This window comes from Tenrec ecaudatus, chromosome 6 (assembly GCF_050624435.1).
Source record: "Tenrec ecaudatus isolate mTenEca1 chromosome 6, mTenEca1.hap1, whole genome shotgun sequence".
Lineage (NCBI taxonomy): Eukaryota > Metazoa > Chordata > Mammalia > Afrosoricida > Tenrecidae > Tenrec > Tenrec ecaudatus.
Window position 1 is genome coordinate 171,341,826 of NC_134535.1, and position 18,442 is coordinate 171,360,267.

The 18,442-nt window shown below is 50.7% G+C and overlaps 1 protein-coding gene across 19 annotated transcripts in view; it reads left to right on the forward strand.

Annotated features, from left to right (window-relative positions):
- Positions 1-18,442, forward strand: part of KIAA1217 (KIAA1217 ortholog) — a 944,408-nt gene that overhangs the window by 891,454 nt on the left and 34,512 nt on the right. For 14 of the 19 annotated variants that reach the window (XM_075552493.1, XM_075552494.1, XM_075552500.1 and 11 more), the window contains 3 exons: positions 11,088-11,192; positions 11,721-11,770; positions 17,727-17,872. In XM_075552493.1, coding sequence (XP_075408608.1) covers positions 11,088-11,192; positions 11,721-11,770; positions 17,727-17,872 — 301 coding nt within the window. The remainder of the gene's footprint in view (positions 1-11,087; positions 11,193-11,720; positions 11,771-17,726; positions 17,873-18,442) is intronic. The other 5 variants (XM_075552492.1, XM_075552505.1, XM_075552504.1 and 2 more) reach the window with 1 other exon arrangement.

Consider the following 18,442-nt stretch of genomic DNA (forward strand, 5'->3'; position numbering starts at 1 on the left):
TCCCCCAGGCCTCATGAAATGGCTGTTATCTTCACAGGCCCTAAGTCAAATGCAGAGCCAGGGGGTGGATTCGAGACAAGCACTGTTTCCTCGCCAGGACAAACCTGGCTGCCCATTGAGAGGCTTCTAAAAATCTGTCTCTTCGCCAAAGCCGCCAGAAGAATTGGCATGGGAACAGATAGAAAGAATAATACCGGAAGCTGCCACATCAGCTTCCCCTGCACCCAGGCAAACCGAGCAATACGAGTGGCAAGTCATGGGAAAGGTCAGCACGGTGGCGAACTTGTGTAGTAGGGGCCACACTGAACATGGAGCAAGGAAAACTTACCAGGACATTCTGGACAGGATCAATGTCTCGGGTGGAGGAAGTCAAGGGCAAGGTCTCTGAGTAAGAGAACCAGAGACAGGACAAGAGGGGGTACTTTAAAGGGGAGTTTGCCCTTTCAGGCCTGGCTGGTAGAGCCTTTCCAAGACGAGCGTTTCTACTCCTGTACACAGTTACCGCCTCGGAAACCCCCACGGGCAGTCTACCCTGTCCTTAGAGGGGGGCTGTGGATCGGGCCAGGCCTGATAGCAGTGTTGTAGTTCCATGGGCAGAGGGCAATAGAGAGCAGCCATCAAGCGCTGGACTGTGAGAGACTGCCTTGCTCCCCTCAGTCTGCTCGGCCTCCATATGGGTGCTCTGAGAAGGCAAGGAAGAAAGGCTTAAGATGTGGGTGTTGGCTGCTAAGGGGTGTGCAGTGTTGGGGGACAAGCGTTCAAAGTTGCTGAGATTTCTCGTTACCTTTCTAATTCCGTTTGTCCATGCATTTCCAGAAGCCCCCTCACATGAATGCCGTGAAACATTTCAAAGCGCAGAGCATGCCAGCGAGGGGCTCTGTTGCGAGGGGCTCTGTTGGGTCAGTAGTTACACACCGGGCAGCTCACCCAAGGTCAGCAGTCTGCAACCATCCACAGATCCACAGGAGAGAGATGGAAGCTTTCGATCCCCGTAAAGCAGTGACTCTCCACCATTCTTAGGCCGCGACCCTTTCATACACTTCCTCATGTGGTGACCCCCCAACCATAAAATTATTTTCATTGCTACTTCATAACTGTACTTTTAGTACTGTGATGAATAGGGCAACCCCTGTGAAAGGGTCCTTCTACCCCCAAAGGGGTCGCGACCCGCAGGTTGAGAACCACTGCTGTAAAGTTAGTCTCGGCAACCCACAGGGGCAGTTCTACCCCTGCCTTGTACTGTCCCTGAGTCAGAATCGACTTGATAGCAGTGTTTTGAGATAGTATTAGTCCGAGTTGACTAGAGAAACAAATCCAGAGACGCTCATGTGTGTAAGATTATACCACAGAGCAATTGTACTTTAAGAAAACATCCCAGCCCAGTCCAGCTCAAGTCCACAAGTTCAATATTAGCCCATATGTCCGATGCCAGTCTATAATTTCCTCTTCAGACTCACGCAGCACACACAGCGATGCCAGATGCAGGAGGATCAGGCCAGTGGGTGGGAAGTCTTGTGGATCCAGTGGTGGTGGAAGCATCTCAGCACTGGCGTGGGTCTCCACATGGCTCCTCCATGTAGCTCCGTGTGTCTTAGCAGGAAAAGGATGCAGAGAGTGTTCCTGCGCTCCAGTGAGCTGTTTGTCTCCTTCGAGCCTGCAGATGAGGTCATCAAGCTGCAACCTGATGGGCAGGCTAGACTCCACCCCTTCACAGGTTGACAGATGACGTAACTGCCACAGAGATCAGTGCATAGCACACGCACTTCCACCAAGAGCAGTGTCTCCAGAATAAATCTAGATGTATCAATGAGAAGCTCAGTGTATTGAAAGTTTTCGGAAGACTGTCTTTGGGCAAAAACAGAAAGTTCCTTGCCTCAGGGTTGAATTTGAAGCTTTCCTGCAAATGGAGATCATTTGAATCCTGGTTTGGTTTATGTTGTTGTTCCACTCATCTGAAAATAGTGCCTTTAAGTCCTTTGGTGTTTCTCCTCCCCCACCCCACCCCACCTGGCAGCATACCAGAGAATCAGAGCATAAGGAACAAGGGCCGTAGCTTTCAACCTGTTCACTATTTAATGCTGGAAACTGCCTTGAGCGCCGCCCAGAATCAGCGTGTGATTTCTCCCGGGAAACAGTGGACTGTGGAGAAGGCACTGCGGCAGGGCGCTGAGCCTTCCTGCAGTGCTGCGCATACCACACTGGCTGGCACCTGCCCACCACTGGCCTGGACGGCCACTCTAACTCCTGGCGATTCCGTGTGTCTGGGCAGGACTGTGCTCCAGAGGGGTTTCGATGGCTGGTTATTTGGAAGGGGATCACCCGGCCTGTCTTCCAAGGTGCCCCTGACGTCGTCACCCTTTCACTTAGCAGCCAAGAAACACCCCGGAGATCCAGCCTGAAGCCATGGCCATGCACCGTACTCTTCACCCTGACTCGCTGCAAACGGGTCCTGATTCTTTTTGCTTTCACCGGGCTGAGAGGGGTGAAGGGGGAGGAAGGTAATGCACAAGAACGGGAAAATGGCGACACGTCAGAACCGGAAGCAAACTGCAAAGTACTCTCCGACGGCCAGCTGGGGTCCCCACTAGCTTAGCTGCTTACTTCACTTAGCGACTCCCGCTCAGCACGGCTCTGGTCCCTCTGATGGTCACAGTAGTTCGGCTGCGTCCAGCCAGCTCCCCCAGGGCCTCTTCAGAGGGGTGAAAACATACCCTTCAAGGTCCCTTGGCAGGGAAATTACCAGTCGGTCGCCTGGTTCAAATGCTGACTTGCTCTTTCACAGCCGCAAGTGTGGCTAATGGAGTGATCGGGAATAGCTCACTTAGACAGACTGACATGGCGTATGGTCCACGGTTAGTGGGTCTCTGTCAATACAAAGACAGGTTCCTAGTCAAGAAAAAAAAATTGGAGGCGAAAACATGAATGAAAAGTTGTGTCCATAATGGCCCTGGCTACAGATTGGTTCCCCAAGGCCGATGCTCCCCCCGTGCTGTGATGAAGTGGGGGCGTGCGAAGCAGGACGGGCCTTGCTTTCCCCTCACAGACAGCAGCCGTCTGCACAGCAGCGGGTTGGGGCAGTAGGATCTCAAACACTGGACTCACTGCCTCCCTGGAATGTGCTTACTAGGCTTGTGTGACAGCCCCCCCCCCCCCCGATTCACTCAGACAGGCTGCTGGCGGCACCAGTTGATTGATTCACCATATGTACTAATCCTATAAAGAGAGTGATGGGATGATGGGGGGGGGGGTTATGAAGTCATTTTCGAGCCATTTTGTCAACAGTAATTACCCCAGTCCTGCAGGGCCTTAAGACCAAGTGGTACTGGCAAGAATCGAGCTTAAGCCTCGTTAATATTCTGGTGATTACCCTTGTCAAGCTACCATTACAAGAAAATGACAGGGTGGCATTTAGTTTTCCTCCTTCCTCTGCATTTCCCTCCCCCCCCCCACATTAAACATTACTTCATAACACTTCATCATGGGGAGAAGGCTAAGTTTCCAGTTGCTGTAATTTAGTTAAACGATAAAATTGTTTCCAGATTACCAACCATGAGATGGAGAGACCATCTTATTTATGAATATATAAATCAGTTAATCTCCCTAAAATGAATCCTGAAACCAGAAACATTTTAGTGATTACATAGGGAGCAGGAGGGGGGGGGTTGTCTCTCATTACCACGTGTTAAAAGCATTATATTTACGTAGTTTGAACCCAGAGCCCAGGGGGGCACATCTGCCATGAATGGCTCATGGCTGCTTCCACAGCATTTGGACACCATTAGTTCTTGGGGAACAGGAGATGGGTCCCCCATCAGCTCCCTTAGCACCCTCAGCTCCCCCCGTCAAGCATAGGGGTTCTAAAGATGTCAGCGAGGGGCTACTGGACTCAGTACCTTCAACAGATTGTGCCTCTGTGGTGGTGGTCCCCAGCTGGCGGAAGCCCCCCACCCTGAGAGCACTCATCTATTTCCTTGTGGCTACAAAATAGAGCCGAGCACGCACATACGTCACTCAGCTCGACATTCAGGTCTTGCTCCAAAGCCTGCCCCTCTGTAAGAGTCGGGGGACAGTAGGGTGCTAAAGGCAGGTTGCATCTCTTTACATCCCAACATTACAGTCTCAGGGAAGAAGCCAGCTGCCCATGGCCTTGAGGGAAATGCCCGCCGACACCGCAAGCCCCACTTGGAAAAAGCGGTCTCAGGTGGATTCCTACTCCTGGCAGCCCCACGTGTGTGAGAAGAGACCTGTGCTCCACTGGTTTCCAGTGGGGGCTTTCTGGACGGAGGTTGTTTCTGGAGGCAGCTCTGGGTGGACTTAACTGCCAGCCTTTCCATTATCCGTGAACTATTGGCAAAACTCCAAGGGAAACCCCAAACAACCTATCATTGAAAGTCTCATGCTCGTCCGATACTGTCGCTCAGAAACCTCACTGCCATCGAGTCGATTCCAACTCATAGCGAGCCCATGGGACAGAGCAGAACTGCCCCTGCGGGGTTTTCCAAGACTAACTCCTTACAGGAGTGGAAAGCCTCAATTTTTCTCCCGCACAGAGGCTGGTTTTGAACTAGTGACCTCATGTTCAGCAGCCCGATGCGTAACCCACTGTGCCACCAGGATGCCTACCCTGTGCCCTAATCGTGTATAATTCAAACCCAATTGATACAGGAATCGAAAGTCTGTGCCCTTGATCAAGAAGGACCCAGATTTATTTTTTGTTTTTCATGCTCACGTCCTCCCCTGCTGGACCAGGTGTAGCGCAAACTGTTGACCGGAGACTGTAAGAAAAGAGCCCAGATTGACCCACAGGTGGATGGCCACTGCCGGGAGCCCAGACTCCCCTCCGCTATGGTCCCCGTCTCCGCTTTTGGGTGCCGCTCCATAGCCATCGATTGGCCTACTTCTTGCCATCCTGAGTATCACTGTCTTTGTCACCATTCGCTCCTGTCCCGCATTCTAACTTTCACGAAGCCCCTGAAGCCATGTCCTAATGTAATCTGCCCAGACCCTGACAATGCCAGGCCGTTCTTTTAAAATTCCACTTGTGGTAGTTGTCGTTGAGACAGCGTAGCACCCGTTCACCAGTTCAACAAGTCCTCTGTGCAGAGTTCAGTGACGGTGATCGCATTCTTCTGTGTTCCATTGCCGTTCTTACCCGCATCCCCCCCCCCAACTGTTCTTTTCCCCATTAACAAACGCACGGCCTGTCCTGCCCCCCCTACATTTTCCCATCTGTGTTAGACAGGGTTCTCGAGAGAAATAAAACCAGGACACTTATGATTTTATATAGATAGATACAGCAAGAAGGAATATAACTGCTAATTAGTCCACGCAGCAGTACAGAGAGCTCAGTTCAACTCACTTCCATGAACAGTTAATATACTGAAAGTCCTTCCACTCACGAAGGCTGCTGGGTCCAAGGTCAAGGAAACACATAGCTGAGTCTTCCCTAGGGCAGTGCAGGCAGTCCGGCCACAGGCAGCAAACAGCAGGGCGGGTCACCAGTGGTCAGCAAGACAACAGGATCAGACAGTCCCAAGCTCAAGTGATGTATACACCAGCAGTGTGACGAAGCAGATCTAGAAGAAACCTCAAGCTCTAGCTCAGCAGTTCTCAACCTGTGGGTCACAACACCTTTGGGGTCGCCTAAGACCATCAGAACACATAATTCCGATTGTCTTAGGAACCAAGACACCGGTCCTCTATCTGTATCCAGGCAGGTCCACCCACATGCAGATACACCCACATGCTACATCATGCTTCAAGGTGAAATTTCGTTTATTTGTAATTAGAAATACATATTTCACAACATATAATTACATATTGTTTTTCGTGATTAATCACTATGCTTTAATTATGTTCAAGTTGTAACAAGGAAATAATCCTGCCTATCAGATACTTACATTATGATTCATAATAGTAAAATTTCAGTGATGAAGTAGCAACAAAAATAATTTTATGGTTGGGAGTCACCACAACGTGAGGAACTGTATTAAAGGGGCAAGCCACTAAGAACGTTGAGAACCACTCCTCTAGTGACATGATCCATGAGTTGGCAGTCCCACAGGTAGTGTAGCTCACAAGTTGAGGCAGAGAACTAGCTAAGGCAGCCGCCACCTGGTCTGATGACCAGAGAGCAAGAGAGAGAGGGACGGGGCTTGCTCAGCCATTTATCTCTTTGTCCTCCAATCAAATTGCAACCTTGTTGATCCTACATGTTCCTATTGGCCAGGATGGCACCATAAACCTACCTATCACACCATGTAATGTTTTGAGTTGCTACCATTATTTTGATGTCCTGCAAACCTGATGGTTGAGCACACCCTTCTTTTAAAGAAGAAATCTGTTGCATTTGTCTAAAAGCAAAGCAGTAAAGTGGTACATCTTGATTGGTCCAAGGGGACCTCCACATGAGAGGTCACGTAGGTGGTACATGGCCTCACTGTGGACGGTGTGCTGTGGGACACACGAGGGCAGCTTGCACTGGCGCTGAGCCTTTCCTCAGAAGGATTTCCATTTCGCAGGCACTTGGATTTGTGGTCCATTCTCCACCTGAGCAGGCAGCAAGAAAGCACAGCCACACACCCTCCAGATTCGTCCCTGGAGATGTCATTAGGATCTGTGTCTAATCACTTTGGGATTCCCCCACGTGTGTTTGCTAATCTGCTGTGGTGGTCTTAGTCACTTTTCCCGGGAACGTGGGCCATTTCGTAGCTGGGAAAAGGCTACCTGCACAGGTCTGACAGTGTGCGGTGGGTCAGAGGGCTCCAGGGAACATTTGGAAGTCACTCTAGAGGTGCTATTCCACCTTTCTGGCTTAGTCACCCTCTTTCCACCCTACTAGGATTCAGAGGGCAGGGTATTGACATTTGCAGTATGAAATTACTTTTTCCTTACTGCATTTACAGCCAATCAACTTTTATAAGAAAATATTTTTATTGGGGGCTCTTACAACTCTTCTAACTTTCTTCCCCTCCCTCTCTTCCCCTCCAACCCACACCTATCCTCCTTGATCGGTTATATATTGTTATTGTTTGTCTCCTTTCACCCACAGTTCTGTTATTCGCCTTCTTCAGTGGGGAGGGGGGGCATATATCCAACCTTGTGATGGGTTCCCCCTTTCTCATCCTTCGCCCTCCCTGACCATCCCCCTACCCTCTTGATACCGCTACTCCCTTTACTGTTCTGAGGGGTTTCTCCATCCTGAATCCCATGTGCTGAGCATTCCTGTCTGTACCAGTGTGTTCTCCGGTCTAGCCAGATTTGTAAGGTAGAACTGGGTCATGATATTGAAGGGGGGAGGGGACTACAGGAATGATGTGTGATTCATCGGTGCTATATACACCTTGGGACCGCCAATCAGCTTTGCACACTGCCGTGGCTTACCTCTCGGAACATAATCATGGAACCACCTTCTTTTAAATGAAAGGGAAAAATATAAGCATGGAATTTTAAAGTCAGAAATTAAGCTCCGTGTTTCACTTACTGCTAAGGGTTATGTTTCAAAGGCAGAGAAAACAAGGGCAAACTCTTTTGCTTGGTTAAAATTGCCCCCCAAAATCCCCATGGATACGATAAAATTCAAGAGGAGTTCAACCTCACCTGCCACGTCTCTTTTTCTCATTTTTAAAGATCGAGGAACCGCGGTCACGTTTCCATAAAGCAGGTGGCTTGTATTTCAGAGCCAGGCGGGCAAATACACTTGTAGTGTAGGAATTCCCATCGCTGTGGTGACCTCATAAGGCCACTCTCTGCAGGGCTGGAGTGGCAGGTGAGACACCCCTGTTTTATCTGTCACCCCCTTCGTCCTTTCTCTGTTTTAAGTGTGTGAGAAGAATAAAATATGCATCACTTAACACTTGCCACTTTAGCCAGTGTTTTAAAATGTAATGCTTTTATTGGCATCTAATTTGCATAGCGTGTATTTCGATAGGTCAGTCATCAAGAGGAGTTGTAGTCAGACGGTGATCACCGCAATCAGTTTTAAAACATTTTCTTCATTCTTGTGCCGTCATCAGCTCCCTATTTCCCCCAATCTTCCCTGCCATGCCCCCAAGAAGCCATGAATCCAGTTACTCTCTATATAGATTTACCTCTCCTGGAGTTCATGTACAGAAAAACATTTTTTAAAAAAAATATCAAGAATAACAATGTAAAACAGAGTCAAAACACTTCAATTGAAAAGAAAGCAGAAAATATTAAAAACTAAAACAAATTAAAAATGGGTCATAAGGGTGCTGAAGTTTAACCTAACTGCATCTACTTTCCGGTAGATGCCCAGAGGGGATTCACCAGGGGATTCATCCCTTGCACCTTTCTTGGTTTAACTGAACAACTTTAAAATGGGCCAAGAGGAGATCAAATGATAAAGTATTACATTTTAACCTGTGTAGGCCATAACCGACTTTACAATGTTTTCAGATAACAATACTGTGCACATCCCTCAACTCTGATCAGAGGGAATTCACCAGAGAGGTAATCGATGTGTATACAATGCAAATGGATTTGGGGTTTCCACTGTCAGCCGTAGCCTTGTGCAAACCAGGTGTTCACAGTTCAAGCTCTGATACCAGCCCCTCCTGTGGATTTGGATTTTATTATTTATAGGCCTTGACCCCTACAGGCTGGTGTGCTTCTTCCATGTGGACTTAGCTGATGCACCACTTTGGTAGCTGCTGATTTGAAGGCCCTTTAGAACCCGGTCTCCCTATTCCATCTGATAACTGGGCACCACCTAATTTCTTCACCATACTTTTCTATAGCACCCATATCTTCAGTGATCTCTTCACGAGGGCAAGCAACAAGCAGGGCCATGTTATAATTAGTTGTTATTAGGTTGGGGCTAGAATTAAGTGCAAGCCCAAACCCATGAATATATCTATGGTTTATATCTGTCTCTGGCTCACCTTAGAGGCATCGTTGTCATTTTATGTCAGAGAACATGATCAATCGTCCCTCTGGGGCATCACCTCCACTGCCATCGAGTCAATGCTGACCAAAGTGACCCTACAGAACAGGGTACAACTACTCCTGTGAGTCTCTGAGTCTCCGAGACTGCCAGATCTTCATAGGAGTAGAAAGCCTCATTTCCCCGCCCTACACAGCTTTTGGGTGGTTTTGAACTGCTGACCTTGAGTTTAGTATCCCAGTTGACAGTATCGTAAATTTAGCCAGTGATACAGAATTTAAAACACGGAGAAAAGGAAATTGCATGAATATACGTGAACTGTTGACTTGTACAAATTAAACTCTTAAGGGACTGGACGCTGTTTGTACAAACAATGGGGATTGGTGATAAGAGCAAAAGGTTTACTAAGACTCATTCACAACAGCAGAGTCGTGCCTACCAACATCAATACATGTCATAAGAAGCAAGGAGGGCAGTGAAGTAATAAGTATATGGTAGTCCTGGGCCCCATTCATTGGGCATCGTCGTGCCAAGAGATTGGACCCTAAGTCCAGCATCAGCCAGTTCTATGACCATGGGCTAGCAGTCATCCACTTCTCGGACTAGGGGAGTTCAGCCTTCAGTCCAAGGATTACAGGTAAGTTTGAGGTGAAACCCAGTTCACTTGGTGGGCTTTCCTCATCCAGTCCTTCTGGTGTGGCCTCTGAAGGATGTTGTCTGCCTCAACAGAATAAAGTCCCAGTTGTCTAGAGCACGCAGACCAAGTCAACGCGGGCTGCATAGAAACTAGGTCAAACGGGTCTAATTAGCGACTTTGTGCCAGACATATTCCTCCTTTGGATTCCGTAGGAGCATTGTCAAGCTTTCCCAAAGGGGAGGTTGTGCCTCTGAGGTTAGCTACCCACACCCGCATGCCTTACTCATAGGGCTCCACACACTGGTGGAACCATCGACCTTTAGCTTTAAACATTTTATAATAAAAAATAAAAGGATGAACCTTTGAAATCAGAAAGTAGATCAGTTGAAGAGCCCTACATAGTAAATATTTGGGACATTTGTCAGTAACGCCTGGAGGTGACCACGTTGTTAGGGACAATTGTTTCCCTGCGTCATCCTGTGGAAAGCTCTAGATTGACGTTTCTAGGACACTCGATCGACCATCCTGTCTCTTAAAATCATACACTAATTTCAATCATGTTTTCCATGGCCTGAAGAAGACACACGTTTGTGTTGCCCCTAGGCTGTAAGACACGTTTTAGGACACCGGAACCAATCTTCTTGCCACTGACACCCGAGTCCACGAGCTGAGGAGGAGAGTGTTGGGTGTGCTCCGTTGAGGGGCGGCAGGTGTAGGCAGTGCTAGTCCACAGGCGCTCTGGGAACCCTGGAAGGACTTCCTGGGTGGTGTGCATGGCTCAGGTGCTCACCTGCCAACTAGAAAGTTGGGGCTTTAGGCTGCTTTGAGAACGCCCCGGCCGGTAGACACAACAGGGACAGTGAAGACACCGTGTAGCGTGCAGTTCTGTCCCCTGGATTTTGAGCCAAATACGAACCAGGTCGTAGTGTCTGCTCACAGATGTCAGCGGCCCATGCCACTTTGAGCAGGGGTGGCGCCACCGTCTCTGACTTGAGTGCTGTGCAGCACATCCGTCCGCTGCCCTTGTTTCTGTCTGCTGGAACTGATCCATTGTCACCTGGTTCAGAGCCCGGGTTGCAGGTTCAGGTCCACCCCGAGGCACCCTCGAATAAATGCCTGGCAGCCACTTCTGAAAACGGAGCCATTCAGAGCCCTGTGGAGCACAGCTCTGCCCTGGCCGGCTTGCGGGGGGGCGTGGGGGATGCGAGAGCCAGAGTTGACTCCATCGCAACTGGTGGTTACCCTACAAAAAGCTGGGCCCGAGAGGCTCAAGCACCACGTGACATGCAAACCGAGTTATTTCCAGGGTTCCAGGAGACCTTTTCCGGGCTGTGCAGCGCCTTCTTGCGAGGTCACTGCATGATTCCGAAACTCCAGTGATCAGATCTGGATTCTCAGCCGAGGCTTTGGGAGCCACCGGGCTGCGGTGAACTCTGGCAGCCTCGTCGGTGGCACTGTTTGCCATCCTCCGGCGGCCATCAGTCAGCCAGAAAAACCAGTCTGAAAGTCAATATAGCCTTAACAAATGATTCTCTTGTTTTACAGAGAGAGGATGCAAGCCATGGAGAAACAGATTGCCAGTTTAACTGGCCTGGTTCAGTCTGCGCTTTTTAAAGGGCCAATTACAAGTAATAGCAAAGCTGCATCTAGGTAAAGAAAAAAAAGGAGAGAGAAAAGAAAAAGGAAATCTCTCCAACAAAACCATAATTCAATCTGTTTCTCTTTAATCATTAAAAGAACCCTCTCATCCAAATCCGTTTTCTTTTCAATCATTTCAAGGCTGAAACTGCATTCACATCTCTTATGAATCATGGGTTTGCGTGTGTGTTGTGTGTTTTGTTTTCCGGGGGATTCTTGGTCAAAGGTAAACCTTCGGCCCAAGACGGATGGGGGGGGGGGCGGTTTCCCAGTGCCTGCGGCTGCCGTGCACCCACCCTCCCTGTGTCTCCACCATGTCCTCCCACTCATGGCCGCGCTCGCTGCACCCCCGGCCGGTCCGTGCACACCTGGGAAGCCTGCTCCATCCCGGTCACCAGTGGCGCTGATGTCGCGTGTTGCCGTCATTGCTTAAAGCCGTCGCTAGCCTCGCCACTTGCTCAGGACACTGGGTGGAAGGTGGGAGAGGAAGCCTGGGCATCTTGTAAACGGTCCACCTGACGCTCTCTCTCTTTCATTCAGTGAGAAAACAACGAAGCCCGCAGCCAGTAAGAGCCACGGCGACAGCGCAGGTAAGTCTCTTGCAACTCCGGGAGGCCTGCGGGCGGCCTTGGTCCGTTGTCCTTCCCCGTGACCCCCCCCCCCCATCAAGCCGGTGCTGATGCACACACACACTCACACGCACGCACCGCTTGGTCCGGAGTCGTTGATGCGTCGGAGCCCCGTGTGGTGGCTGTGGTGCGGGTCTCCCTGGGGTGGCCCTCACATTCCACCAGCGAGTCTTCCCTGCTGCCGTGTCCAAAGCAGGCAGCCGGGTCTGGCTGGCTGCGGAGGGAGTTTAACTTCCCCCAGTTCTTCCGTTTGGTGAGATCTCAGACGCGCTGGGGTCAGCCCTGCACGTTAATGCTTCGCTCCTGCTGAAAGCCCACTCGCCATCGGTGTGGTGCTGAAGCCTGGTGCGCTGTCTCTCTCCACGATCCGTTCATGCACTGCTTTTTCAAATCATTCCGTTGGAGGCTCTTAAAACATCCATACATCATTGTATCCAGCATATCTGTACCTATTGCCATCCTCATTTCCAAAACATTTTCTCCTTGAGCCCTTGGTATCAGCTCTTTTTGCCCCACTCACCGCATGAATCCTTGATCAATTATATATTGTTACTGTTCTTTCGTACCTTACACTGTCGGTTGTCTCCCACATTTCTGTTATTCGTCCCCCTTTGATGGGGGAGGGGGGCTAGATATCTAACCTGTTGGGTTCCCCTTTTGTCACCCTTCCCCCTCCTTGACCATCCTCCTACCCTCCTGATATTGCTACTCCCACAACTGTTCCTGGGGGGATGATCTGTCCTGAATTCTACATGTCGAGAGCTCTTGTCTGTGCCGATGTGTCTTCTCTGGTCTAGCCAGATTTACAAGGTAAAACTGGGTCATGGTACTGGGGTGCAGGGGAAGCATTCAGGAACTAGAGGAATGATTTGTGTTTCTTTGGTGTTTTGCTGCGCCTTGGTTGAATCCTCCTTTCCTTATAACACTTCTCTGGGGGAATGTCCAGTTGTCTATAGATGGTCTTTGGGTCTTCACTCCAAACCCCCTCGTTCTCATCAAGAGTTGTTTGTTTTGGATCTTTTGATACCTGATCCTGTCGACATCTCATGATCGCACAGGCTGGCATTCACTCACTCGCTGATCTGCTTATCCGGCATGTAGCCAGCAACCGTTTTTTGTGCCCAGGACTGGGCAAGGAGCCCTGGATGCCTAGGGAGGTACACAGTCAACTGCCAACCACAGAGTCAGTGGTTTGAATTCACCAGCTGCTCCGCAGGCGAAAGACAAGGCTGTTGATCCCCATAAAGACTGAACGTTTCAGAAACCCCATGGGGCAGTTCTGCCCTTTCTTACCGATCCTATAGGAAGTCTAGAGTGAGTGGGTGCTGGGCAAAGGCGGTGGCATCATTCAGACCCAGTTTGCATAGAGCATGGAATCCTGTTAGGAGCTCTACCTGGAATCGCTCGGTTCCTGATGCTGCCGTAACGAAACAAGACAAGTGAGTGTCTTTAAACATCGGAGACTTGTATCTTGCGCAGGGAGGCTAGACGTCTGAGACCAGGACGTGGCTCTAGTGGAAGAGCCCTTCTATGTCTTTTTCAGCAAGTTCTGGCCCTGTCAATGCATCCTGCGAGTGTGTGTGTTCTTTCAACTGACACCATTCCTGCACGTGCGCACACGTGTGTCTGTGTGTGTGCGTTTGTGTGTGTGTCTGGACTGCTTTCTAAATAGTTCAGAAGTGATTAGGTTTAGGATCCATACTAAACATGACACAACAGAAGGAAAACCCGTAACACAGCATCACCCCCATGGCTATTGGGGCCAGGAACTCAATACATAATTGAAGGGAGACATAGTTGAATCCCTAACAGGGATTCATGTATAACATGTAATGTTATACGTGTCGGGTGTTAGGGTGCACAGGACAAGTGCTACCATCAGGTGTAGTCTAGGCCACGGACACCTCTCTAAAGACAGTTGATTAGGACTTAGTAAGTGAAGGGGGAAGGGAAGAGCAGCGCTTGCCAAGGCCAAGGTCAAGGTCAAGGTCGGGAATCAGATAGTATTCTAAGTGTGATGTGAAGCCGTGGGAAGGCTGCTCTGGGGAAGGACTGTAGCCCAGCTGCCTGGGGGAGTGGCCAAAAAGTGCTAAGCGTGGCAGGTGAGCACCTGGTGGGCCAGACAGAAGAAGGTACACTGGAACCAGAGTCCACTTGTGAAAAGCAGCCTTTCTGGGGGACCCAGCCACATTCTCGGTGGGGAATGTTACTTCCCAGGATCGAGTGTGGTGTCATACAGACGAGAGATAAGCCTCTCTCGAAAGTCTTTCCTCCGGTCCGATTAGAAAGAGACATTGGTAGCAGGGAGATGCTGAGCTACAAAATGAGACGGGAAACATGGCACGCTGGGTAAGACTCTACTTGGGCAGAGCCGCATCGACTCATGCTGTGCAGCCTGGTAAAGGGGTCAGAGTTTTAGACCTGAGAGTACACCTCTGTTGGGCAGGGCGCTGTCCCCAGTGTGCTTGCCTGTCGGAGGAGCCTAACTCCCATCTCTCCACGCTGGCGTGACTTATTCCAGGCCAGACAGCCTGGAAATTACCAGGATGGTCTTTGGAGTAGTTGCCAAAATGTTTTAATGGTATCTCTTCACTCACCTTTTTCCTTATCTATCAATGGTGGGGTGGGGGGAGGGAGCGTGGACCAGAAGCCTAATAGACCCTAAAACCTTGCCTCCCACCGCACTCCATTCCAGTCATAATCAGTGTGCACTTCCAGTGTGTTAACCAAGAGGCCCTTGCTGGTTTGCATTCTGTTCGGGTTTCATGTTTCATGAACTCATTGGAAACACGCCGTGTTTCCTACGTGCCAGACATTTTCCCGAGTGCTTTGCATCGATTAACCTGCTGACTCCTGAATTCAGCCTCCGAGAGGATAGGTTCAGGTGTTAATTCCCATGTTCCAGATGAGAAGACGTGTGTCCGTGCTCACACACACACACACACACCGCACATATGGCCCACAGCCACATAGACCATGCACCTGTCCTTCCCCATACCTGCCTCTCCAGTTCTTCTGTATGAAGAGATTCCTGTGCCTATGAAAATAATGTGGGGTGTTTTTATGTCTCTTTCCAAAAAAAATATAAATGCCTCTTTTTTCATGCATGGACAGAGGAAAGGCTAGGTAGATTCCTTGGGATCTGTTTCCCAAAGTGGAATGCATAAATGAAAAGGGGTGAGTGGTTTAAAAGCATTCACACCAGGCGGCCCACTGGCTCCTCCGAAAGGCTGGGCCAATTGCAATGCCACTAGCAACGTGTGTGTGTGTGTGTGTCTGTGTGTGTGTGTGTGTGCAGTCCCGCATCTCTGTGGAATCTGGCCTTTCTCATTCTGCACCCGTATAAGGCAGGGTCCGAGGGCCTGGTTTTAGATGCCCCTGGCAGCCTTAGACAGTGCTCGAGACCTAGTCATGCGTCCAGCCTCTGGAGGTCATGTCCAGCACAGGTGTTCCTACCCCTGTTCTGTACACGCGTAAGTGGAATCACAGAGGTGTGACATTCTGAGCAAAAGGTGCGTGAGTGCAGGAAGCCTGGCCTCCTCGGTTCCTTGCTGGGCGTTCATCAGACTGTGGAGCCGGGAGAAGGGAAGGGACCCGCCGTGCTTTCAGGCTGTGTTTGTGGCACTGAGTGCATATAACCCCATCAGGAAGGTGTCATTCTCCATGTAACAGGAAATTGAATCTCAAGAGAGGTGAAGTGACTCATCCAGAGTCACAGCTTGTAAAGGGTCAGCCAGCCCGGGCAGCCCAGGGACACAGGAGCCCCCTGACGGCAAACAAGCGTCTGTCGTTGAATTTGTACACAAGCCGGAACACCTAAGGTACTGCTCAGCTCTAACGTCAGTTCATCAAATGCCTGTCTTAGTGCACAGCAGATAGCGTGCCTTTCTAGACATAAAGACATTACACTTTCGAAACATCTTTAGCTCAGTAGTAAAGTAACAATAGCAGTAATAATAATAATGTTTTGATGAGCACCACAGAGTGGGGCCCAGTTATTACGACGAATCGTTTTGTGAGTCTAGAATTTTAAAGAGAATGAGCTGTGTGGGTTGATTCGTACCTTTGAGCTGTACCTGAATCAGATGTGGGTGGTGTGGCGACTGCCTGGACATTCGCATTACAGTCGCACGTGGGTCCATCGTGGGAATACATAACTGACTGGGTTACACTATGGAGGAGCAGCTTTGGTCGCAGAGCGAGGAGGTGACTTCCTGGAGGCGCAACAGCTAAGCCCTCGGCTCCTAACCCAAAGGGTGGGTCTTTGGAACCCACTGAGAGGCCACACGGGACAAGGAGCTAGTGATCGGTTCCTATGAAGCCCCTGTGGGGCAGTCTGCTTGCTCATAAGCATCGGAACTGTCTCAGTGGCAAACAGTAACAACAGGGAGGAATTAGCTCTTTTCCTTCGTTCCACAAAGAGCCCTAGTGCTGTGTAATACAGGTTGGTCTGCGAATGTCAAGGTTAGCAGTTCGAAACCACCAGCCGGGGCATGCTACTCCCATAGAGCGTTACAGTCTTGGAAACTGGCAGGGGCGGTTTGACCCACAGGTAGGATCACTAGAGTTGGCATCGAGCTTGTTTGTCTGAGGTTCCACAGGAGAAAGATCAGACCGTCCTCGCATTAAGATCCCCAGGAAGGAGCTGGACTCTTGTCTTACAAGGCCACTTGGCCTCAGATCAGCCCAGCGGCTGCGGGCCCGGTTTGGGCTTTGGGAGATACAGAGTGTCCCCATTGGGCTAACTGCACGGCCAGCCCAGAAGACCCACTGCTCGGGAGACAGCTCGGAAACCCCAAGGAGCAGTTCCACTCTGGCCTGCAGTGTCACTGGGGGTTGGAATCGCTCGGGGACCATGGGTTTGATTTGGGGCTTTTGAAAGCCTCCTGGCCCATCAGGTCCTACTCGGGATTCTCTAGAATCCTTTCTAAAGCAAGCTGGGTCCAGGGCGGGTCTCCCGAGAGGGCCTTCTGCGAGGCCCGAGGCTCAGCTCAATGGAGAAGCGCACAGGGCGGCTGGGGGCCCTGGAGGAAGCTGCTCTTTCTGCTGCTGGGTGTGCAGGAACAGTGGCAGCGTTGTGGCCAGCCCTCTTCCTAAAAGAGGTCCCCCAGAGGCCATCCTTCTTTGGGTTGGAGAACGTGGCGGGATTCAACAGGCTGCTCCGCCTCTTAATTAGGGAGGGAACAAATTTCTGTGGAACCGAGGCTATGCGTGCTTAGATTAACACCGAAAATCACCCATTAAGCATGACATGTTAGGTCCTACAACTCTCAAATCCTATGTCCCCGGTGGCACGGTGGTTCTAAGCTGGGCTTTTAACTGTGAGGTTGGCAGTTTGAAACCACACGTATGCTGCTGCGAGAGGGAAAGATGAGACTTTCTACTCCCGTAGAGTGACAGTCCCCCAAATCCACAGGCAACCCTTTGCTGGGCTGTAGGCGCAATTGGCTCCTTGGCGGTGAGTTTGGTTTGGTCATTACCAAACAATGGCTCCCCACGGGGCAGATTTTCAAATACAAAAGGTAGTTAAGCAAAGCAGAAGAACTCAAGGGGGCACATTTCCAGTTAGGTTTTCTGGCTTTGTTTTTGCTGTGCCTGCCCGCGTGTCTAAAGGACACTAGCCTTTCTGTGGACGGGGACAGATGCAGGTCCTTATAGGGGCCAGGCTGTACCATGCTGCGCTGCCGCCTGCCTGCCTCCCACACTCACCTTCCAGATCACAGCTCCACCTGTGGCTAGCCCAGTCCCCCGTTGCCATGGAGGCAAACAGCGCGATTTCTTTCTCTTTTCAATGGTCCTATGGACGGAAGGACAGGCTTTTGCTTCTAGCATGGCCAGTGCGCTGCGTTGGGATGGAACTTAGAGCCAAGACCTTCCTGGCTGACCTTCTTGGATGCTCTTCTTGCTTCCGCCCTAGGGAAGGCACCCAGTAGCCTGGAGTCCACGGTGCCGCCCAGCCAGCCCCCTCCCGCGGGCTCGTCGGCCGTCCACAGGAGCCTGCTCGACATGAGGCGAAGCGTGGCCCAGCTCCGGCTCCAGCTCCAGCAGATGCGGCAGCTCCAGGTCAGAGGGCGCCCCTCACCGCACCGCGGGGGGCTCTGTCTGTCTCCACTGTCCACTCCATCCATGTTCAACTCTCCCCTCCTCCCATGCTCCTCCCCCACACCCTTTGCTCCCACGGCACCTCCCCTGCCATTCTGTTCCGAGGACCTAATTGAAGATCCGTAGGTCCCTGGGGCGTGGTGTAGTGGTTGCACACTGGTCTGATAGCTACAGGGTCAGGTTCAAATCCACCAGGCGCTCCACGGCAGAAAGCTGGGGCTTTCTACGCCCGTAAAGGGTTACAGTCTTAGAAAGCCACAGGGGCAAGCCTACCTTGTCCTATGGGGTCACCGTGCATCCATGGTGTTGAGTTTAATGGAAGACCTAGACAGCAGAGTCCTGGCCGCACATTTCCTGCTCACACACCATCCTCATCTGGAACCTTCCACGGCCGCCGTGACCAAGTGGCAACCACTCCTGGGAGCTGTGCTTACCTGTGCTCGGGAAACGCAAACGCAGTTGGGATCTGGAGTCTTGGAGGAGAGGAACATGCTAGACCCCGGGTCAGACTTCCTGATAACAGTGCCGAGG